The sequence below is a fragment of the Schistocerca gregaria genome, chromosome 5 (assembly GCF_023897955.1).
Source record: "Schistocerca gregaria isolate iqSchGreg1 chromosome 5, iqSchGreg1.2, whole genome shotgun sequence".
NCBI classification, from domain to species: Eukaryota; Metazoa; Arthropoda; class Insecta; order Orthoptera; family Acrididae; genus Schistocerca; species Schistocerca gregaria.
In genome coordinates, this window is record NC_064924.1 from 379,195,500 (window position 1) to 379,219,950 (window position 24,451).

Consider the following 24,451-nt stretch of genomic DNA (forward strand, 5'->3'; position numbering starts at 1 on the left):
GCTACCCATTCTTCTTCTACTGTATTTGTTTCCCCCATTCCTGTCAATTGTTCCCTTACACTCTCCCTGAAACTCTGTACAACCTCTGTTTCTTTCAGTTTATCCAGGTCATATCTCCTTAAGTTCCCTCCTTTTTGCAGTTTCTTCAGTTTTAATCTACTATTCACTTTCTCACAGAAGCACACTAGGACTATGACTAGACTAGTGCTGTGTATAATGAGAAACTGCTGCTTTGGCACTGGCATATGCCCTCTACTTGCAGTTGTGCTTGCATTACTTACTTGTATTGCTTATGTTTCTGATCTATTTTGTTGTAAGGTTTATGATTATATAATTATCTCATCTCCAATTTAGTTTGAATTTTTCAACTGCTGCACACTGTACTTTGAACGATCAGTACAGATGCAGCCAAAGAGTCGAGTGCACAGGCCAGCAGCATCTTCTGTTTACACACAGGGTATAGTTCAGTTTTTGTTCTCACAAACTTCTGTGAAAAAGTGAATAATATCTTTGTTTAACTGTGTTGCCTAATTTATTCAAAGTGTATGCATATTTTTCAAACAGTAGTATCATATGAGCTGACTTTGTAGTGTAGTGATAATTAACAGCAGCAATTAGTTTAAGGCAAAAGTGGGTACTGGAGACATGCTGTCCCATTACAGCTCACAAAGAAGCTTGAGGTATTGCCCACTGCTGGAAGTACATCTGAGCCAGCATAGGACATCTTGTCTGTTAGGACTGGGTCCGACTGTCCTGCAAGTTTGGGACAAATGCAGAAAGTGAACCCTCTGGTCTCTGGGAGCACCAACATGACATGGGGAAATAACAGGCAGGTCAGGAAGGAAGACTGAGCGAGGTGGCTCAGTGGTTAGACACTGGACTCGCATTCGGGAGGACGATGGTTCAATCCAGCGTTCGGCCATCCTGATTTAGGTTTTCCGCGATTTCCCTAAATCGCTCCAGGCAAATGCCAGGATGGTTCCTTTCAAAGGGCATGGCCGACTTCCTTCCCTAATCCGATGAGACCGATGACCCCGCTGTCTGGTCTCCTTCGCCAAAACAACCTACAGGAAGGAAGATGAGTGTCCTCTCAATTTGCTTGCTCGGGGTCTCATCCCGAATGTGGAGGAGTTTTTGCCAGTGTCGACTTGGCACAATGAGTGTAGTAGTAGTAGTATGGTATTCTGCTTTACGGCAGGTCTTGACATGGGTTAGGCCTCTTCCACTTTTGTCTGTCCATAGTTAGTATCTTCATTTCTGAGTATTTGTCTCCTTTGATATTGTCCAGCATTTGATACCTCCTTTTTCCTCTTCCCCTTTTTCCCTCCACCATTCCTTCCTTCAATAAACAGTCCTTCTTCAAACAATCCAATCCAGTTCCGTTTTCTCTTTCTTATGGCTTTCAACATGTTTCTTTCTTCTCCAACTCTTCTTAATACTTCTTCATTTCTTACTCGGTCTTCCCACTGCACTTTTTCCATTCTTCTCCATATCCACATCTCTGGTGTTTCCAATTTTCTTTCATCTTCCTTCCTCAATGTTCAGGTCTTCGTACTACACAGTGCAATGCTCCAGATGTAACATTTGGCAAGTCTTTTCCTCTAATCTTTGTTTAGTGGTCCGCAAAGTAATTTCTGTTTGCTCTTGAATCCTCCTTTTGCCATTGCAATTATTTTACTAATTTCTGTTGAGCAATACATATCATCCATTATTACACTTCCCTAGTAATTGAAGTTATTCACTTGCTTTATTTCCTCTCCCCCTCTTTTCACACGACATTTTCTCCCCTTTCCTCCAATTACCATGCTTTTCATTTTCTTCTTGTTAATCTTCATTCCATATTCTCTAATTTTGTGTTTAGATCATCCAACATTTGTTCAATCTCTCTTGCACTCTCTGCCATCACAACCATGTCGTCTGCAAATTTCATACAACCCACTCTCTCACCCCCTATATGAACTCCACTCCTTCCATCAAAACTTTCATTAATAATTTCCTCCAGATAGCTATTGATCATTGTTGGTGATAAACACCATTGTCTTACACCTCTTCCCAGTTCAATTTCTTCACTCATCACACCACCTATTCTTACTCTTGCTATCTGGTTCAAATGTAAATTTCCAATTAGCTGTCTATCCCTCCAGTCAGCTCCATGTTTCCTTAGGATAGGAGTTTGTCCATCTGACACAGTCAAAAGCCTTCTCAAGATCAATGAACACAACATACACCTTCCTTTGCTTCTCCATGTACCTCTCCGCTATCACTCTCAGTAGCCCAATGGCATCTCTAGTTCCCACTCCTCGCCTGAAACCAAACTGCTCGTCTCCTATTATGCAATTCAGGTCTCCATATAGCCTTCTGTTGCGTGCAGTCAAGCAAGCATTTGGCTGCATGTGATATCAGACTCACTGTTCTCTGTTCCTCACACTTTTTGCTGTTATTTTTCCTTTTCTATAGGTATTAAGGTACTTTCTGTGAAGTCCTTTGGCTATTTTCCTGTCATGTATATCTGATTACACAATTCGATCCACTCCCTTTTCCCTTCTTTTTCCAATGACTTTAACAGTTCTGCAGGAATCTCTTCAATTGTATACCGCAGAGACAGGCTGGACAGTGAAGGGGGAGGCGTGTTTATAGCGATAAGAAGTGCAATAGTATCGAAGGAAATTGACGGAGATTCGAATTGTGAAATGATTTGGGTGAAGGTCACGGTTAAAGCAGGCTCAGACATGGTAATTGGATGTATCTATAGGCCCCCGGGCTCAGCAGCTGTTGTGGCTCAGCACCTGAAGAATAATTTGGAAAATATTTCGAGTAGATTTCCCCACCATGTTATAGTTCTGGGTGGAGATTTTAATTTGCCGGATATAGACTGGGAGACTCAAACGTTCATAACAGGTGGCAGGGACAAAGAATCCAGTGAAATACTTTTAAGTGCTTTATCTGAAAACTACCTTGAGCAGTTAAACAGAGAACCGACTCGTGGCGATAACATATTAGACCTTCTGGTGACAAACAGACCCGAAAAATTTTGAATCAGTTAATGCAGAACAGGGAATCAGCGATCATAAAGTGGTTACTGCATCGATGATTTCAGCCGTAAATAGAAATATTAAAAAAGGTAGGAAGATTTTTCTGTTTAGCAAAAGTGACAAAAAGCAGATTACAGAGTACCTGACGGCTCAACACAAAAGTTTTGTCTCAAGTACAGATAGTGTTGAGGATCAGTGGACAAAGTTCAAAACCATCGTACAATATGCGTTAGATGAGTATGTGCCAAGCAAGATCGTAAGAGATGGGAAAGAGTCACCGTAGTACAACAACTGAGTTAGAAAACTGCTGCGGAAGCAAAGGGAACTTCACAGCAAACATAAACATAGCCAAAGCCTTGCAGACAAACAAAAATTACGCGAAGCGAAATGTAGTGTGAGGAGGGCTATGCGAGAGGCTTTCAATGAATTCAAAAGTAAAGTTCTATGTACTGACTTGGCAGAAAATCCTAACAAATTTTGGTCCTATGTCAAAGCGGTAGGTGGATCAAAACAAAATGTCCAGACACTCTGTGACCAAAATGGTACTGAAACAGAGGATGACAGACTAAAGGCCGAAATACTAAATGCCTTCTTCCAAAGCTGTTTCACAGAGGAAGACTGCACTGTGCTTCCTTCTCTAGATTGTCGCACAGTTGACAAAATGGTAGATATCGAAATAGACGACAGAGGGAAAGAGAAACAATTAAAATCGCTCAAAAGAGGAAAGGCCGCTGGTCCTGATGGGATACCAGTTCGATTTTACACAGAGTACGCGAAGGAACTTGCCCCCTTCTTGCAGCGGTGTACCGTAGGTATCTAGAAGAGCGAAGCGTTCCAAAGGATTGGAAAAGGGCACAGGTCATCCCCGTTTTCAAGAAGGGATGTCGAACAGATGTGCAGAACTATAGACCTATATCTCTAACGTCGATCAGTTGTAGAATTTTGGAACACGTATTATGTTCGAGTATAATGTCTTTTCTGGAGACTAGAAATCTATTCTGTAGGAATCAGCATGGGTTTCGAAAAAGATGGTCGTGTGAAACCCAGCTCGCGCTATTCGTCCACGAGACTCAGAGGGCCTTAGACACGGGTTCACAGGTAGATGCCGTGTTTCTTGACTTCCGCAAGGCGTTTGACACAGTTCCCCACAGTCGTTTAATGAACAAAGTAAGAGCATACGGACTATCAGATCAATTGTGTGATTGGGTTGAGGAGTTCCTAGATAACAGAATGCAGCATGTCATTCTCAATGGAGAGAAGTCTTCCGAAGTAAGAGTGATTTCAGGTGTGCCGCAGGGGAGTGTCATAGGACCGTTGCTATTCACAATATACATAAATCACCTGGTGGATGACATTGGAAGTTCACTGAGGCTTTTTGCAGATGATGCTGTGGTATATCAAGAGGTTGCAACAACGGAAAATTGTACTGAAATGCAGGAGGATCTGCAGCGAATTGACGCATGGTGCACAGAATGGCAATTGAATCTCAATTTAGACAAGTGTAATGTGATGCGAATACATAGAAGGATAGGTCCCTTATCATTTAGCTACAAAATAGCAGGTCAGCAACTGGAAGCAGTTAATTCCATAAATTATCTGGGAGTATGCATCAGAAGTGATTTAAAATGGAATGATCATATAAAGTTGATCGTCGGTAAAGCAGATGCCAGACTGAGATTCATTGGAAGAATCCTAAGGAAATGCAATCCGACAACAAAGGAAGTAGGTTACAGTACACTTGTTCGCCCACTTCTTGAATACTTCTCAGCAGTGTGGGATCCGCACCAGATAGGGTTGATAGAAGAGATAGAGAAGACCCAACGGAGAGCAGCGCGCTTCATTACAGGATCATTTAGTAATCGTTAAAGCGTTACGGAGATGATAGATAAACTCCAGTGGAAGACTCTGCAGGAGAGACTCTCAGTAGCTCGGTACGGGCTTTTGTTAAAGTTTCGAGAACATACCTTCACCGAGGAGTCACGCAGTATATTGCTCCCTCCTACGTATATCTCGCGAAGAGACCATGAGGATAAAATCAGAGAGATTGTAGCCCACACAGAAGCATACTGACAATCCTTCTTTCCACGTACAATACGAGACTGGAATAGAAGGGAGAACCGATAGAGGTACTCAGGGTACCCTCCGCCACACACCGTCAGGTGGCTTGCGGAGTATGGATGTAGATGTAGATGTAGAATTTCCATTGCCTTTCTATTTTTCATCTCCTTCATAGATGCTTCAGCCTCACAGTTAGTATTGAATTTCCTGTCATCATCTGCAACTTCATCTTCTTCTCCTTCATTTGGTCGGCTGTCTGCAGCATATAGCCATTTTATATATTCTTCCCATCTTCTCATTATTTCTTGGGGTTCACTCACCATTTTACTGTATGCTGCCTCTACTTCCTTTAGTCCATTGTTGTTTCTCTTTTCCCTGAATCTCAAATACATTGCTTCTTTGTACATCAAATCATATTTTCCTTCTATCTCTAATTTCGCCCTCTTGTCACACTTTTCTGTCAGCCATTTCTCCTTTGCTTTTTCTGTCTCCCCTCTTAATTCATTATTTAACCTCCTGTAGTTGCGCTTTTCTTCTGTGTTTACAGTTTTCCATTTCCTGCGGTCATCCATCATGGTTATCACATCTGGTGTTAACCATTCTTTCTTTACTTTTTTCCTCTCCTTGATTCCAAGCGTTTCCTTGGCTGCCTTTTTGATCCAATTTTTAAAATGATTGCATCTTCCTTTTGTGCATTCCGTTTCCTGTCCTTGCATCATGATTTTACAATATGCACACTCTAATTTTTCATAATTGCCTTTGTCTTTCAGTTTCTCATAGTTAATGTGCTCTTTCTTCTGTCATTTCCAGCTTCTTTTCAATTTAACTAGAACCTCAGCCACCACTAATATATGATCTGAACAAATATCTGCCCCTTGACAACTTTCGACACTGAGTGTATGCAAATGCAAATAATAGTTCAGTGTATAACCAAAGTCTATAGACTGCTTCACCCACAACTAAGCCCATGTGATCATTCCATTTCATACTCCTACAAAGTGTTACATCCAGGTATATGTAGGAGTTTTTGCTGGCAGCGACTTTGCACACTGAGTGTACCCAGCTGCAAATAATGGTTCATATATGACACCTGCCATGTGCATTCCTACAGTTGGGTGGCTGCTTTAGTGAAGATGTTTGATCAAATAGCAACAAACTGATCTGACCTCTTGGAGGATATTCACACAGAAACTGATATCAGTGGCATTGAGGCAGTTGTAGAAAAAATATTATCAAAGTACAAAATTCAACTAAAAAAATAAATAAATAAATAAAATAAAAAAATTAAGTTCAGCAAACTTCATAAAGTGACAGTATCATATTTCAAAAGGAACTTTAAACATTTAGTGCTGGAGAGAAGGATGTAGAACTACTTTGGCTCAAGTTTAGACAAACAGCTAACCAAGCACTCGATAGATATGTACTTAGTAGTGCACTTCATGATGGAAGAGATCCCCCACGGTATACAACCACTGTAAAGAAACTCCTGATGAAACATATTACTGCATAATGAGTAAAACAAATCATGGGACTACAGACAAGGAGATGTTGAATGAAACACATTGTTCTTCCTGTATATCATTCATGATGAACAAGAAAAGATGACGACGAAAGGACACAAAGCACACTCCACCACAATCTACAAGGTGGCTTATGGAGTACAGATATGGTCATAGATTAAATAATAAAATGGAGACTACACACCATACTACAGTGGTAAGATCAAAATGATTATATGTGTGCTGGTGCATAACAATGAATTACAAACTGGTAACACTAAAGGTACTTGAAACATGGACCAATAGAAAAATAACGAGTGCAACACAAAGCAAAGAGGTTTGGAAGATAAGAAACAATGATGAGATCTAGGAAAACACATATATAATTCAGAGGTAACTGCAATGTGAAGATTGCCCTTTGTCTGTACACATCTACTGCAGGAAAGAGGATGGTATAACAAAACAAAGATTCTGAATAAGGGAAGGCTGTGTAAATGTAACCACTCAATTTATAGATGAGGTGTTGAATGGTCAACAGCTACATCTCTACCTAAGCTGGTAGATGCAAATGTCTACATCTATATTCACATCTGTACTCTGCAAACCAACATTAAGTGCATGGCAGAGGGTACATTCCATTGTACCAATTATTAGGGTTTCTTCCTATTCCACTCACTTAAAGAATGACTGAATGCTTCTATGCATGGCGTAACTGTTCTAATCTTATCCTCGTGATCCCTGTGCATGTCCCACGTAGAATCATTGTTTAAAGCCAGTTCCTGAAAGTTTGTTACTAGACTTTCGCAGGATAGATTATGTATAACTTCAAGTCCACCAGTTCAGCTTTTTCAGTATCTCTGTTACACTCTCCTACAGATCGAACAAACATGTGACCATTTGTGCTGCCCTTCTCTGTGCTGTATTTACATGAATGTAATGGGCCATTGAATGTAATGTGCACCCCAATTAAAAAAAATTAAATTAATAAAAAAAGGAATTTTGGCACAAAACTGGTAGGGTAAAATTGTAATTTCTTTTAATCAAACAGTGGAAAATCCAGGAGGGAGTGTAACTATATTATGAGAAGGAAAGTTGCTACTCACCATATAGAGAAGATGTTGAGTCACAGATATGCACAACAAAAAGATTCTCACAATTACAGCTTTTGGCCATTAAGGCCTTTGTCAAAAATACGTGCACGCACACCTGCACGCTAACGCTACTCACACACACGACTGCAGTCTCAGGCAACTGACAACACCACGAACAGCAGCACCAGTGCATGATGGGAGTGGTGACTGGATGAGGGTAAGGAGGAGACTGGGACGGGGAGGCATAGTATGGTGGGGGTTGGTGGACAGTGAAGTGCTGCAGGTTAAATGGAGGGCAGGGGAGAAGTGGGGGAGGGGACGGGGCAGGAAGTTGAGGAAAAGGAGAGAAATAAAAAACTGGGTGTCGTGGTGGAATGACAACTGTGTAGTGCTGGAATAGGAACACGGAAGGGACTGGATGGGTGATGACAGTAACTAACGACGGTTGAGGCCAGGAGGGTTATGGGAACACAGGACGTACTGCAAGGAAGTTCCCACCTGCGCAATTCAGTAAAGCTGGTATTGGTGGGAAGGATCCATATGGCACAGGCTTTTGAAGCAGTCATTGAACATCATGCTGGTTAGCGTGCTCAGCAACTGGGTGGTCCACTTGTTTCTTGGCCACAGTTTGTCAGTGGCCATTCATGCAGACACACAGCTTTTGGTTGTCATGCCTACATAGAATGCAGCACAGTGGTTGCAGCTTAGCTTGTGGATCACATGACTGGTTTCACAGGTAGCCCTTCCTTTGATGGAATAAGTGATGTTAGTAACTGGACTGGTGGTGGGAGGATGTATAGGAGAAGTCTTGCATTTATGTCTATTGCAGGGGTATGAGCCATGAGGTAAGGAATTGGGAGCAGGGGTTGTGCAAGGATGGACGAGTATATTGTGCAGGTTCGGTGGATGGCGGAATACCACTGTGGGAGGGGTGGGTAGGGTAGTGGGCAGGATAGTTCTCATTTCAGGGCACAAAGAGAGTTAATGGAAATCTTGGTGGAGAATATGTTTCAGCTGCACCAGTCCTGGGTGGTACTGAGTCATGAGGGGAATGCTCCTTTATGTGGCCGGACAGTGGGACTTTAAGAGGTGGTGGGAGACTGGAAAGATAAGGTATGGGAGATTTGTTTTTGTGCAAGGTTGGGAGGATAATTATGGTCAGTAAAAGTTTCAGTGACACCCTTGATATATTTTGAGAGGGACTGCTCGTCACTGCAGATGTGATGACCACAGGTAGCTATGCGGTACAGAGGGGGCTTCTTGGTATGGAATGGGTGGCAACTGTCGAAGTGGAGGTACTGCTGGTGGTTAGTAGGTTTGATATGTATGGAGGTACTGATGTAGCCATCTTCGAGGTGGAGGTCAACATCTAGGAAGGTGGCTTCTTGGGTTAACTAGGACCAGGTGGAGAGCAAACGGGTGGGAAGTTGTTGAGGTTCTGGAGGAATGTGGATAGGGTGTCCTAATCTTCGATCCAGATAGCAAAGCTGTCTGTGACTGAGCCAGGTGAGAGGTTTAGGATTCTGGGTGTTTATGAAGGATTCCTCTAGATGGCCCATGAGTAGGTTGGCATAAGATGGTGCCATGCGGGTGCCCATAGCCATACTCCAGATTTGTTTGTAGGTAATGCCTACAAAGGAGAAGTAATTGTGGGTGAGGATATAGTTCGTCATGGTGACTAGGAAAGAGGTTGTTGGTTTGGAATCCATCAGGCATTGGGAAAGGTAGTGTTCAATAGTGGTACAGCCATGGTCATTAGGAATGTTAGAGTACAGGGAGGTGGCATCAATAGTGATGAGCAGGGCACCATGTGGTAAAGGGACAGGAACTGTGGAGAGTTGGAGGAAGAAATGGTTGGTATCTTTTATATAAGAAGGGAGGTTCCGGGAAGTAGGTTGAAGGTGTTGGTCTATGACAGCAGAGATTCTCTCAGTTGCGGCACAGTGACCGGCCATGAAGTGAACAGGATGGAGAGCTTTTTGAGGTGGCATTGTGCATGTTGCTAAAGTTCCTGCAGGGCAAGCATTCCAATGTGTGCACATGTGTGTGAAATTTATTTTACAATGCTAACTTTCTTTCAAACAATAGTGAACGTATACATGAACGATAAAAAACAACAATAATTAATTTTTAAGTTGCTCATTATGGTAATAAGTGACATTTTCATTATTAAAAAAAATTCCTAACTTGATTACCTACATGACATACAAAGAAACATACTGTAAATTACAGGTGTTATTCATCATTATTCACTAATATCATCATTACTGGAATCCTTGGAAGCCGAAACCCAGAGCACAATAATGTAGGGAGCAGCAGGTTTAATTTTTACTGTTGGAGTCAGTTCAAGATTCGGTTCGCAACATCATTTTTTGTGCTGTTCCTGAACGTAACTTTTGAAAGGTTTCTTTATATTAATGTCCAGGGATTGTAATACAGTAGTTATTCCTCCAGGACTAATAACAAGGTCACTGTGAAGGCTGTGGATCTCCTTTTTTACATCGTCAGTGAGATGACCACGAAATGCATCAAGACACATCATTGATGATTTCTTGGAAAGCCTACCAGTAGAGAGTTACCACATATTTCAGAGCCTGTCAAGCATCAAAGTTTCAGTCATCAATTCCTTCCCTTGATTCCGAACAATGAGGTCATAAGGGAATAGCTTTTCATTTTTTGGAGTCTTGGGGATTGTTTTCCACTTGAACATTAAAAAAAGAGAGGGAAATTTGTTCCTATCTTCTGTGATTGCCCGTATTACTGGCATGCTATTTTTCACACTTTTGATGGTAACTTCTTTGGTAGCCTTCTCAATAATCATGTAATTACGCACCATTACAAACCAAATTGGAGTCTTTTCAGCAGTGCCTATTTGGCTACTGAAAATTTCTTCTCTTTCCGATGTGTGATAACATACTGCTGAAATTCTTGCAGTTCCTTCTCAAAATCCTGTAGAAGCTTTTGGCACGTTGTTGTACGGTGTCGCAGAGCTATGCCTGCTAATTTCACAAAGCCATCAACCCATTCCCAGCTAACCTTAAGCTCTTGCTTCGGTATATTAAGAGCTGCAGCCAACTCTTGCTTTTTTTTTTTTTTTTATTATGGTGTTAATGGTCACAGGTTGCCCATTCTTTCTCCTTTCTTGAACGAATTCCAAAACATTTACTTCAACATCAGGATGTCTTCTTTTGCGAGCTCCAGTGAATTTCTTTCTAGTAGCGGTAGTTGCAAATAATCGCAATTTCTGTTTCTTCCATAAGTGAACGTTACTCTCAGCTACACTGAACTCTCTTCCTGCCCTTGTGTTACCATATTTTTCGGCATAAAGAACTACTTTACACTTGAAGTAGCTCCATACGATATTCTCTGCTTGCCTTCAATTTCATGAATACCTAATGCAAACACAATGCAAAGTGCTGTAGTAGGCCAACAATAATGAAACAAGGTTGAAGTACAACAATCCATTGTAATGTATGGACAGTAACTAAATTTCAACAAGCAAAAAAACACGACACATTCTATTTGAACCGACAACTGAAGAAAATTTCCTTTCGTGGCACTAATGGATTTTTTTCTGATGACTGCAAACAGAATTCAGATCCGAAATATGTACTTTTTTTTAAATCTGATAACCTCTAACCCCTCCCCCCATGAACCATGGACCTTGCCGTTGGTGGGGAGGCTTGCGTGCCTCAACAATACAGATAGCCGTACCGTAGGTGCAACCACAACGGAGGGGTATCTGTTGAGAGGCCAGACAAATGTGTGATTCCTGAAGAGGGGCAGCAGCCTTTTCAGTAGTCGCAGAGGCAACAGTCTGAATGATTGACTGATCTGGCCTTGTAACACTAACCAAAATGGCCTTGCTGTTCTGGTACTGCGAACGGCTGAAAGCAAGGGGAAACTACAGCCGTAATTTTTCTAGAGGGCATGCACCTTTACTGTATGATTAAATGATGATGGCGTCCTCTTAGGTAAAATATTCCGGATGCAAAATAGTCCCCCATTCGGATCTCCGGGCGGGGACTACTCAAGAGGACGTTGTTATCAAGAGAAAGAAAACTGGCGTTCTATGGATCAGAGCGTGGAATGTCAGATCCCTTAATCGGGCAGGTAGGTTAGAAAATTTAAAAGGGAAATGGATAGGTTAAAGTTGGATACAGTGGGAATTAGTGAAGTTCGGTGGCAAGACGAACAAGACTTCTGGTCAGGTGAATACAGGGTTATATATACAAAATCAAATTGGGGTAATGCAGGAGTAGGTTTAATAATGAATAAAAAAAAGTAGGTGTACGGGTAAGCTACTACAAACACCATAGTGAATGCATTATTGTGGCCAAGATAGACACGAAGCCCACACCTACTACAGTAGTACAAGTTTATATGCCAACTAACTCTGCAGATGACGAAGAAATTGATGAAATGTATGATGAGATAAAAGATATTATTCAGGTAGTGAAGGGAGACGAAAATTTAATAGTCATGGGTGACTGGACTTCTTCAGTAGGAAAAGGAAGAGATGGAAACATAGTAGGTGAATATGGATTGGGGCTAAGAAATGAAAGAGGAAGCCGCCTGATAGAATTTTGGGCAAAGAATAACTTAATCGTAGCTAATACTCGGTTTAAGAATCATGTAAGAAGGTTGTATACATGGAAGAACCCTGGCGATACTGAAAGGTATCAGATAGATTATATATTGGTAAGACAGAGATTTAGGAATCAGGTTTTAAATTGTAAGACGTTTCCAGGGGCAGATGTGGACTGACCACAATCTATTAGTTATGAACTGTAGATTAAAACTGAAGAAACTGCAAAAAGGTGGGAATTTAAGGAGATGTGACGTGGATAAACTGAAAGAACCAGAGATTGTACAGAGTTTCAGGGAGAGCATAAGGGAACAATTGACAGGAATGGGGGAAAGAAATACAGTAGAAGAAGAATGGGTAGCTTTGAGGGATGAAGTAGTGAAGGCAGCAGAGGATCAAATAGGTAAAAAGACGAGGGCTAGTAGAAACACTTGGGTAACAAGAAATATTGAATTTAATTGATGAAAGGCGAAAATATAAAAATGCAGTAAATGAAGCAGGCAAAAAGGAATACAAACGTCTCAAAAATGATATCGACAGGAAGAGCAAAATGGCTAAGCAGGAATGGCTAGAGGACAAATGTAAGGATGTAGAGGCTTATCTCAATAAGGGTAAGATTGATACTGCTTACAGGAAAATTAGAGAAACCTTTGGAGAAAGGAGAACCACTTGCATGAATATCAAGAGCTCAGATGGAAACACAGTTCTAAGCAAAGAAGGGAAAGCAGAAAGGTGGAAGGAGTATATAGAGGGCCTATACAAGGGCGATGTACTTGAGGGCAATATTATGGAAATGGAAGAGGATGTAGATGAAGATGAAATAGGAGATATGATATTGCGTGGAGAGTTTGACAGAGCACTGAAAGACCTGAATCGAAACAAGGCCCTGGGAGTAGACAACATTTCATTAGAACTACTTGCGACCTTGGGAGAGCCAGTCCTAACAAAACTCTACCATCTGGTGAGCAAGATGTATGAGACAGGCGAAATACCCTCAGACTTCAAGAAGAATATAATAATCCCAATCTTCAAGAACAATATAATAATCCCAATCTTCAAGAAGAATATAATAATCCCAATTCAAAAAAAAGCAGGTGGTGACAGATGTGAAAATTACCGAACTATCAGTTTAATAAGTCACAGCTGCAAAATACTAACGCGAATTCTTTACAGACAAATGGAAAAACTGATAGAAGCCGACCTCGGGGAAGATCAGTTTCGATTCCATAGAAATATTGGAACACGTGAGGCAATACTGACCCTAAGGCTTATCTTAGAAGAAAGATTAAGGAAAGGCAAACTTACGTTTGTAGCATTTGTAGACTTAGAGAAAGCTTTTGACAATGTTGATTGGAATACTTTTTCAAATTCTGAAGGTGGCAGGGGTAAAATATAGAGATCGAAAGGCTATTTATAATTTGTACAGAAACCAGATGGCAGTTATAAAAGTCGAGGGGTATGAAATGGTAGCAGTGGTTGGGAAGGGAGTGAGACAGGGTTGTAGCCAATCCCCGATGTTACTCAATCTGTATATTGAGCAAGCAATAAAGGGAACAAAAGAAAGTTCGGAGAAGATATTAAAATCCATGGAGAAGAAATAAAAACTCTGAGATTCGCCAATGACATTGTAATTCTGTCAGAGACAGCAAAGGACTTGGAAGAGCAGTTGAATGGAATGGACAGTGTCTTGCAAGGAGGGTATAAGATGAACATCAACAAAAGCAAAATGAGGATAATGGAATGTAGTCGAATTAAGTCGGGTGATGCTGAGGGAATTAGATTAGGAAATGAGACACTTAAAGTAGTAAAGGAGTTTTGCTATTTGGGGAGCAAAATAACTGATGATGGTCGAAGTAGAGAGGAAATAAAATGTAGACTGGCAATGGCAAGGAAAGTGTTTCTGAAGAAGAGAAATTTGCTAACATCGAGTATTGATTTAAGTGTCAGGAAGTCATACCTGAAAGTATTTGTATGGAGTGTAGCCGTGTATGGAAGTGAAATGTGGACGATAAATAGCTTAGACAAGAAGAGAATAGAAGCTTTCAAAATGTGGTGCTATAAAACAATGCCGAAGATTAGATGGGTTGATCACATAACTAATGAGGAGATATTGAATAGAATTGGGGAGAAGAGGAGCTTGTGGCACAACTTGACTAGATGAATTGATCGGTTGGTAGGACATGTTCTGAGACATTGAGGGATCACTAATTTAGTATTGGAGGGCAGCGTGGAGGTTAAAAGTCGTAGAGGGAGACCAAGAGATGAATACACTAAGCAGCTTCAGAAGGATGTAGGTTGCAGTAGCTACTGGGAGATGAAGAAGATTGCACAGGATGTAGTAGCATGGAGAGCTGCATCAAACCAGTCTCAGGACTGAAGAGAACAACAACAACAACAACAACAACAACAACAACAACAACCTCCAACCTGATTCATGTCTTCCTTTCTTTAATTCACAGATGCCGTACCTACATTTTCTTGCTGGAGTTTAATAAATGTTTTGCTAGTTTCGATCAACCACCTCCACTAGGACCTTGCCTAGTACGGCGGTGCGGGTCTCCCACATCATCTGCCTATGCTCCTCAGAGTATGGGACCTCATCATCATCACTTTAGATCACACAGGGTAAGAAATACCGATTAACATACCAAGTTTGTACTAGAATCTAATGCGCCAGCTGATCTGATGCGCACCCCAATTTTGAGTAATTCTTAAGCTAAAAAAATAGTGCACAAGATTCGTGTAAATACAGTATGTTCAATATCCCATGTTGGCCCCATACACTTGAGGAATATTCAAGAATGGGTTGCACAAGTGATTTGCAAGCAGTCTCCTGTGCAGACTGATTGCACTTCTCCAGTATTCTACCAGTAAACTGAAGTCTATAGACTGCTTCTCCCACAACTGAACGCACGTGAACATTCCATTTCATGTCTCTACAAAGTGTTACACCTAGGTATTTGTACGAGTTAGCCAATTCCAACTTTGACTATGATACTAATAGCCAGTTTTTCCACTTTGTGAAGTGCGCAACTTTACATTTCTGAACATTTACAGCAAGTTGCCAATCTTTGAACTACTGCGAAATCTTACCAAGACCTGATTAAATATTTCTGCAGCTTCTTTCAGACGGTGTTCATTGTAGATAACTGCATCATCTGCAAACAGTCTAAGGTTGCTTCGCACCTGAAGTTACTTGTACATCTCAAGATGACTATCCATTGAAGATAACATACTGTGTCCTCTCATCCTGGGAAAACTTACTTACAAATGTTCAAAAACTAGTATTAAGTTGGGAATCTAGAAACATACTACAGCCCTCTACATGCAGATATTGTAGGGATCATGAAGACAAGATCAGACTAATTACAGCACACACAAGAATTTAATTTAAGCAACATTCTTTCCTCACTCCTTATGCTAATGGCATGAGAAGAAAGTCTAATATTTGATATAATAGAAGTGCTTCACAGAGGTTTGCTGAGTTTTGATATAGATGTAAAATGTGTTTTAGATTGCTCTGAGACAGGTCAACACTGTCTGAAAGCTTAGTATTGTTTTCAATCTTGTTTATATACTTGCTGACCAGTTAATGATAGAGCTGAATGGTGAGTGGTTACCTTTCATTCTTTCATTATTTATACGTTGTCCAGGACTTTCTATTTTTCTATTACTGTGCCCTCTGCCATGCACTTCACAATGGTAGATGTAGATTTTAAAACAAATATTTTCACACTTCTGGAGCAAAAAATAAAAAAAAATGGACAAAAACACAAAAATCAGAAACATCAGACAGAAACTAGCTTAGAACTGAGATTTTAGGAGGCAGTAAAGGCAGGGGAAAATAACACAAAAATGATGGACAGAGTGCAGGAAAATGCAACATAAGAAGAAGGCGGAGGAATATTGTAAAAAAGAAGACAAAAAACAAGCAAATACAATAACATTTTGGTTATGTGATCCCAGTAGAGTAGGTCACGACAAACGGGCAGAGGAGAGGGGTTGAAAACAAAGCAGGAGATAGACGAAGACACTTGCAGTGCTACTAATGGATTGTATGGTATAGAATGCCTTTGACATATTAAGTGCCGTGGAGATATTAATGCCCAATGCTTGACTGGTTAAGACTTAGTCCCTGGATGAAAGCATTCCTCCATCATAATTTAATCATGTATTGCCCATAACACTTAGTGCGCATTACAGATAGCACGTCCCCAATCAGGTGACAGATGGTCTCTCTGTAACAACTACATTAAAGATCTTATTACCTTTCCAATTCCAGACAGTCATATCCCATTATTTAAACAAAATAATGGTTAAAAAATTAATCCTGGGTAAGGGTTAGCGCTTGCCACATCATCATTGTAGAAACATACTACATAATTACAACGTTAATTTGATGTGTAGACACAAAATGTGAGCCCTGTCACAGCACAGGGTTATAATTTATTATGTACTAGACTGCGTTGGAAAGCAGGCTCCAGATGATGAAAATACAGAGCATTATATGAAACATTCTCTCCACTGACAAAGAAACTTTTTTCCACTTGAAAGTTGCACATGAAGCCAAATGTGTGTTTTTGTGAGGGAGTGATTGCCACTGTATCAAACTGTATTTAGATTATCTGCAGGTCTTGAAGCATTTTCTAGCAGTGCAATCTCCCTATAAACAACAGGTTCATCCACAAACAGCCCTACTGACTTAACACACCACTGTTGCAGTATTTCATTCTTTCCAGGTACAACTACTGGTTGCACACTTCTGCCGTATGGCTATCAGGTCAATGTCGTGTAAGCAATTCATGGAGGCAAGCAATACGGTGGAAGGCGAAAGGTCTATGGTGCCAAAGAGGAAGACAAAATGAACACACAAACAGCCACAAGGAGGAAATCATAACTGGGAAAACAACCTAATGTTGGGAACTGCATTACATAACTTTAAGAAATCCAGTTTATTGCATACATAAAATGAAAGATAAAAGATAATCTGCTTTATATCAATATCACAGTATTATAAAATTACCAAAGGAGTAGTATTTGAGTATTATACAGTTGCTCAATTTATGTGAAAACCATTCTAGTAACTACCAGTGAGAATTCATTCAATCAAAATTCAATACAACATTGTAGTGTCTCAAGTCAATCTGATTATTCAAAGTTGAACCTAGAGCTCCCTTTCTTGCCATCATGATATGTATTTCTTCCAAAACATTTTAAACATTTCATTTTGTTTTGTTAAATATAATTAACAAATTCTTTTCAATGTTGAAAACAGAGTGATCCATTTCTTTTAGATGAACTGAAATAGCCAATTTGGGGTAGGCGAGGTTAACGTGTTCTTCAAACTGTATATCAAAATTGCACCCAGGCAGACCTACAGTTAAACACCTACTTTATGTTTTTGCTAAGTCCAAACTTAGAAAACGCAAAATTGAGAAAAATACTCAAACAAGGAAAATGTTAAAACCTCAAAATACACTACTGACCATTAAAATTGCTACACTCAGAAGAAATGCAGATGATAAACGGGTATTCATTGGACAAATATATTATACTAGAACTGAGATGTGATTACTCACGCAATTTGGGTGCATAGATCCTGAGAAACCAGTACCCACAACAACCACCTCTGGCCGTAATAACGGCCTTGATACGCCTGGCCATTGAGTCAAACAGAGCTTGGATAGCGTGCACAGGTACAGCTGCCCATGCAGCTTCAATACGATACCACAGTTCATCAAGAATAGTGATTGGCGTATTGTGACGAGCCAGTTGATCGGCCACCATTGACCAGACGTTTTAAATTGGTGAGAGATCTGGAGAATGTGCTGGCCAGGGCAGCAGTCGAACATTTTCTGTACCCAGAAAGGCCCATACAGGATCTGCAAACATGCAATTGTGCATTATCCTGCTGAAATGTAGGATTTTGCAGGGATCGAATGAAGGGTAGAGCCGCAGCTCGCAACACATCTGAAATGTAACATCCACTGTTCAAAGTGCCATCAATGCAAACAAGAGGTGACCGAGACGTGTACCCAATGGCACCCCATATCATCACGCCGGGTGATACGCCAGTATGGCGATGACGAATACACGCTTTCAATGTGCATTCACCGCGATGTTGCCAAACTCGGTTGCAATCATCATGAAGCTGTGAACAGAACCTGGAATCATCCGAAAAAATGACGTTTTCCCATTCGTGCAACCAGGCTCATCATTGATTACACCATTGCAGGCGCTCCTGTCTGTGATGCAGTGTCAGGGGTAACCGCAGTCATGGTCTCCGAGCTGACAGTCCGTGCTGCTGCAAACATCGTCAAACTGTTCGCGCAGATGGTTGTGGTCATGCAAACATCCCCTTCTGTTTACTCAGGGATTGAGACGTGGCTGCAGATCTATTACAGCCATGCGGATAAGATGCCTGTCATCTCGACTGCTAGTGATACGAGGCCGTTGGGATCCAGCACAGTGTTCTGTATTACCCTTCTGAACCCACTGATTCCATTTTCTGCTAACAGCCATCGGATCTCGACCAATGTGAGCAGCAATGTCGCAATACAATAAACCGCAATTGCGATAGGCTACAACCGACCTTTATCAAAGTCTGAAACATGATGGTACGCATTTCTCCTCCTTACACTAGGCATCAAAACAATGTTTCACCAGGCAATGACAGTCAATTGCTGTTTGTGCATGAGAGATTGGTTGGAAGCTTTCCTCATGTCAGCACGTTGTAGGTGTCGCCACCGGCACCAACCTTGTGTGAATGCTCTGAAAAGCTAATCATTTGCATTTCACAGCATCTTCTTCCTGTTGGTTAAATTTCGCGTCTGTAGCATGTCATCTTTGTGGTGTAGAAATTTCAATGGCCATTAGTGTATGAGCAAAAACAAGCAATTGCCATATACGATTAAAAATCGCAATCCTCTCCAATACTTTGTATAATATCCATCTAAGTGAAGGAAATTAAATGTACATCACAACGTTTATACAATAATTTGTGGCAATGGATTTCATCAGTTCTTAAAAAGTTGAAGATGCGTAACAGTAAATAAAAACTTATCAAAAATTGAAATTTTTATCTGGGTACAAGGTAATTGAGCTGTTTCCTGACATGGTACGACCATAAATTACATGAAACTTCCTGACAGATTAAAACTGTGTGACGGACCGAGACTCTAAGAAAGGCAAAGGTCTTGAGCTCGAGTCTCGGTCCGTCACACAGTTTTAATCTGTCAGGATGTTTCATATCAACGCACACTCCGCTGCAGAGTGAAAATCTCGTTCATAAATTACACGTTCAAACCAAGAGTTTTTGAAAGATCATCTATTGTGCCCCCCCCCCTCTCCCAAAAAAAAAAAGCAAAAATTTATGAACATATTGAATTAAACCAAAAACATCACAGCAGCTAAGTGGTTAAATCATAAGCATAAATGCAGACATCTGCTTAGTCACATACTTTGTCACCGTTGCTGTTACTATTTAATGCTTTTCTTACGAGCCGCACTATTATGGTGTTACTTTAGGCTTGATGAGAGAAATAGACACTTAAAAAAATGAGTTTACTTCTCAAGCTGATATTACAAGCTTACTAGAAATTGGCTCAGTGAATTTCTCAACACTGTGTAAAATGTAAATTTGAAAGAAAGCTCAGGATCTTTATGATCTACAGTGCATTGGGTGTGTGTGGTGAAAAGTATATACACAAGTAGTGTATATAGTTGATGTGACTATATCAATTCAGATTGGAACACGAGTCTTTAAAATGTGCTATCATAAAACCCTTGTTCTATTTCCATGTGACATCTGTCATGGCACATCATCTGCATGGAAAGTATATTTTCAGCACTTCACAAAGAGCTTTTACCCCTACCTGCACTCTAGTCACTGAGGGGTCACTCCCCCTCTCCACAAATTCAGTAGATGAGTTCATTTTACATGTATTCATGTGGTGTAGTGGCTGTGCGGGCTATTGCGTCACTTAACACATTGCCAGCCAATAAGAGTTCACTAGCTGGAAATGGGCAACGATTGCTCAATTATGACCAAGAATATTCTTCGAGACTCAGTGTTTGAATATACTGGCTTGGCTCGGGACACTTCGTGTCGACTGTCTTGTTTTCCCATTACCTCTGCAACCCAGCAGTGGCGGTATCACAATTTTGCATGAAGCTGTTAATACTTATTTAATTCACCTTTTCAGTGGTATGAGGATTAAATTGGGCAATTCACCTGGATGGTCCACTATAAATGAAAATTTGAAAACAGAGTTAAGCTTTCAGTTTTCGCTTTGCTACCCTCAATTTCAGTTTCTGTCTCATTCACTGGGAATTGGACACAACTGTTGGTGACACTAACAGCCTTTACATACAACTATAATTTCTTTGGGTTTTGTGAAGTATCATTTGACAATATTCTGCTACGGTAGTCATCGAAGACATCACATATTGTTCTCTTGACAACCAAACGCATTTCATTCAGCATCTCTCTATTTACAGCCCAACCCTTTGTTCTACACTTATTATACGCTACAGTAATCTCTGTTTATTTAGAAGTTTCTTTACAATGACTCTATACCATGAAGGTTCCCTCCCATTATGAACTGTTCTACAGGGTTCATATTTACAGGCTCCTTCCATGTCCTGGAACTTTCAATCCTCTTTGATTTCCCAAAAGTGATTGGTTCAGTACCACACCTACGTTTATTATTAAAAGTACAATCGTATGGGGTATTAGATTTATTTTGTGACTATACTGAGGATTTATTGGTAGGGAGGGCACAGTACATTATTTTGAATGGAGAGTCATTAACAGATGAAGTAATGTCAAGTGGTCGATGGAAGCGTCCGATCCCACCCGTCTGCTTTTCTGAAGTCTGCTACCAGATTTTCAAGAACCAACTATAAATGATGACTCTAGGAATATACGAGAACCCCCTTCATATCACTCTGCCAGGGATTGCGAGGACAGAATTAGTTACAGCACACATAGGCATTTAACAATAATTCTTCCTGTACCCTATATGTTAATGGGACACGAAAATGCCCCAGGTAATAACTGGTACAGTGAGATATACTCTCTGCAATGCACTTCATAGTGGTTCACAGAATCTAGATGTAGGAGAGTGTCACAGAGATGGTGAGGAAACTGAACTGGCAGAATCTTGAAGATAGACACCTACAAGTTTCAAGAACTGGCTTTAAATGCTGATTCTGGGAATGAACTGAAACATTCTACATATTGGTCCTGTTGGGATCATGAGAGCAAGTTTGGATTAATTACCATGTACACAGAGAAGATTATGCGGTCATTCTTACTGCACACCATATTTGAATGGAGTGGGAAGAAGCTCTAATAACATACATTGGGAAATAGGTCTCCCTTCAACCATTCACTTCACAGTAGCTTGCAGACTGGGTGCACAGATAGATCAAAAACCAATAACATATTATAAGTGTTCTATTATGTTACTGTCACAGTGAGTGGAAGGAGTTTCAGGAGAATAGCCTTGAATGTGGATTTGTAATGGTGCAATTGCCCTTAGCAGTCTTCAACTTTAGTATGTGGCGATTGAAAATGTATGTTGAAGAGTGCTAAACATTTGTTCTGAATAACAGTAACAGGTCTGCTCACAATAACGTTTCTGTACTAAAAGAAACCCAAGTAACATGGTACAATGGGAAGCAACCCCTGCCACAAACTTCACACTGATTGCAGAGTATGAACGCAGACATAGGCTAATACAATTGCAAAACCATACACAGTGACTAAAAGAAAAGCTCACACATAAGCACCTTCATAATCTGAAATGAAGGGCAGGTGAGAAAATCCACAATTAATGGCTTATATGTAAAAGTGCGATGTGACACATATGCAAAATTTGTATTCAGCAACAGGTAACTAAATTACAATAAAGGATTTTTAGTAACATAATTTTGGAGGATAAACTAGAAACCAAATCCACCTTTCTTACTGTGGCATTGAAGGCCCTTAAAAGTTTTAGAAACGGTAGCAGACCGATCCGTATTCCTATTCATTAACACTTCACACCAAGTGCAAGCGTGAAGTCAGTGGAAAAAAATGCCCATGCTTTACACCGTGGTTACGAACCTCTTGTTGGACCGGAGACGGCCCGGAGTCGAATACAAAACTCTCTTTCGTGGTTTTCTTCGCACCATCATTAGAAAAATGTTTCGTTGTTTCTCTTCTCGGAGCGGATCTTGTACCGCTCAGTGTTGTGTCTTTTTCTTTTCTCTGGTATTCCTTCAGCTGTTCGAACGGAAATATATATTAATTAATCGCCAAGGAACACAACTGACGTGTCACAACAATTGGGAAACGGCAAATAACTACAGTTGCACTAAAAAAGGATATGACGATCGAAATTACCCCTGAACAAACGTCAGATTGTTTGAACACATTACCTTCCTCCGCGCTAGCGCTAATTTCTCCGCCTTACTCCTATCTGACATCCTCAATGTTTGATGTTTCCAATTTCAAAGCTGTCCAACCAAACTATCACCAGAAGATATGATTATCTTCGTCCAGCTGACACTGAAACACTACATCTTTATATCTGCAACTACATAAAATGTATCGTCAACTACTTTTAGCTGCTCATCACAATTTCCGACGTAGAATAATTTAACCTGTAGTACGAAATTCTTTCTTTCGTCTGTTTTTACTCGTGACGTGGGCAGAAATCGCGAACTGTAGCTTCCACGTAGCATTGTTATTAATGTCAAGAGACCAAAGTGAAAGTCACTTGTTTATAAGCCAAAGACATGATAGATGAATTGTTTGTGTTTAGGCTATACATCTGTGACTTGTGTACAGTTAAGCTACGGAAGGCAATGTGTTGTGATAATTGTTTAATTTAATTAAATATAGATCTATAACACTCGTATAATTTCTTTTCGTATTCTCGATGTAGTTAGTGCCAATTACAAAGAAGAAGAAAATGTGAGTAATAGTAATATCATACTTATTTGCTTGCCGCAAATGCTAATTAATCGGCCGAAAATATAATGTCCTTTGTTTACCATTTACAAATTTAATATTGTTTGACGCCGCATTATGTATGTTGTTTAGGTACTTTACTCTTCTACTCCTTATGTAGTAATGGGAATAGCTCCATATGTACTTGAAACCGGTAGTCAACCTGGATGGAATAACATCGTGTCGAATAGTAAACAAGTTTAAAATAAGTAATATATTACAATTCGTGTTGTGTTTCACAAGATGGAAGAGCCCATAAACAAAAAGCTATATGTGCGTTAGATACACGAAGACAAGAGTTTGATATTGGACCCCTCTGAGAGATCTTCGTTGTGACACAGACTGATATTTAGCGTAACTCGAGGACTAATATATCGAAGAGTGACACTTGAAATCGGTTAATTCATAGAAATACCTGAATGTAACAATTTGTAGGGATATGAAATCGAATGATGACTTTGTCTTGGTCGTAAGTAAAGCAAGTGGCATGCTGCATTTCATTGGTAGAATACTAGTGATATACAACGAGTCTACAAAGGATATTGCATACAAAACACTTTTTCAACACATCCTAGAATATTGCTTGAGGGTGTGGAACCTGTACTGAATAGGACTAGCAGGAGATGTTGGATGTCACAGAGAAGTGCAGAACAAATGGTCATAGGTTTGTTTGAATTGTGCGAGTGTGTCATGAAGGTGCTGAAATATTTGAACTAGCAGGTATTTGTAGGTAGATGCAAACCATCCCACGAAAGCCTACTTAGAAAGTTACTAGAACTAACAGTAAGTGATGGATCCTAAAGGAATCAGGAAGACAGGATGCACAGAAGCTTTTAAGCAATCGTGCTTCACATGTGAATTGAATGGGAGGAATGCCCTAATGACTGGTACAATAGAAAGTATCATCTGCTGTGCATTTCACATTGGTTTGCAGAGTATAGGTGTAGATGCAGAAATATCATTGTTTCCATTTGAACAATTCTCAGTACAGTTTGTAAAACTTTTGTTACCAGTAACGTTGCCAGTGTTTGACAAATGTTAGTTTTTGGAAATGTTATGGTAAGGAAGGAAATGAAGGTTTTATCTCCCACTGACAGTGAGAGCACAAGCTCGGATTACGTAAGGATGGGAGAGAAGTAAGCCATATGTCATTTTCAGATGATCATCCTGGTATTTGCCTTAAG

At 40.3% G+C, this 24,451-nt stretch overlaps 2 protein-coding genes across 2 annotated transcripts in view; one reads left to right on the forward strand and one right to left on the reverse strand.

Annotated features, from left to right (window-relative positions):
* The window catches only part of LOC126272044 (golgin subfamily A member 2-like), a 101,991-nt gene extending 79,016 nt beyond the window's left edge, over positions 1-22,975 (reverse strand). The window contains exons 1-2 of the mRNA XM_049974558.1: positions 22,694-22,975; positions 22,380-22,538 (exon numbers count right to left, since the gene is read on the reverse strand). Of these exons, the coding sequence (XP_049830515.1) occupies positions 22,380-22,538; positions 22,694-22,741 (207 nt within the window). The 5' untranslated portion in view covers positions 22,742-22,975. The remainder of the gene's footprint in view (positions 1-22,379; positions 22,539-22,693) is intronic.
* Positions 22,976-23,142: 167 nt separating this feature from the next.
* Positions 23,143-24,451, forward strand: part of LOC126272045 (N-terminal Xaa-Pro-Lys N-methyltransferase 1-like) — a 78,861-nt gene continuing 77,552 nt past the window's right edge. Inside the window, exon 1 of the mRNA XM_049974559.1 lies at positions 23,143-23,231. Within this exon, the coding sequence (XP_049830516.1) occupies positions 23,230-23,231 (2 nt within the window). The 5' untranslated portion in view covers positions 23,143-23,229. The remainder of the gene's footprint in view (positions 23,232-24,451) is intronic.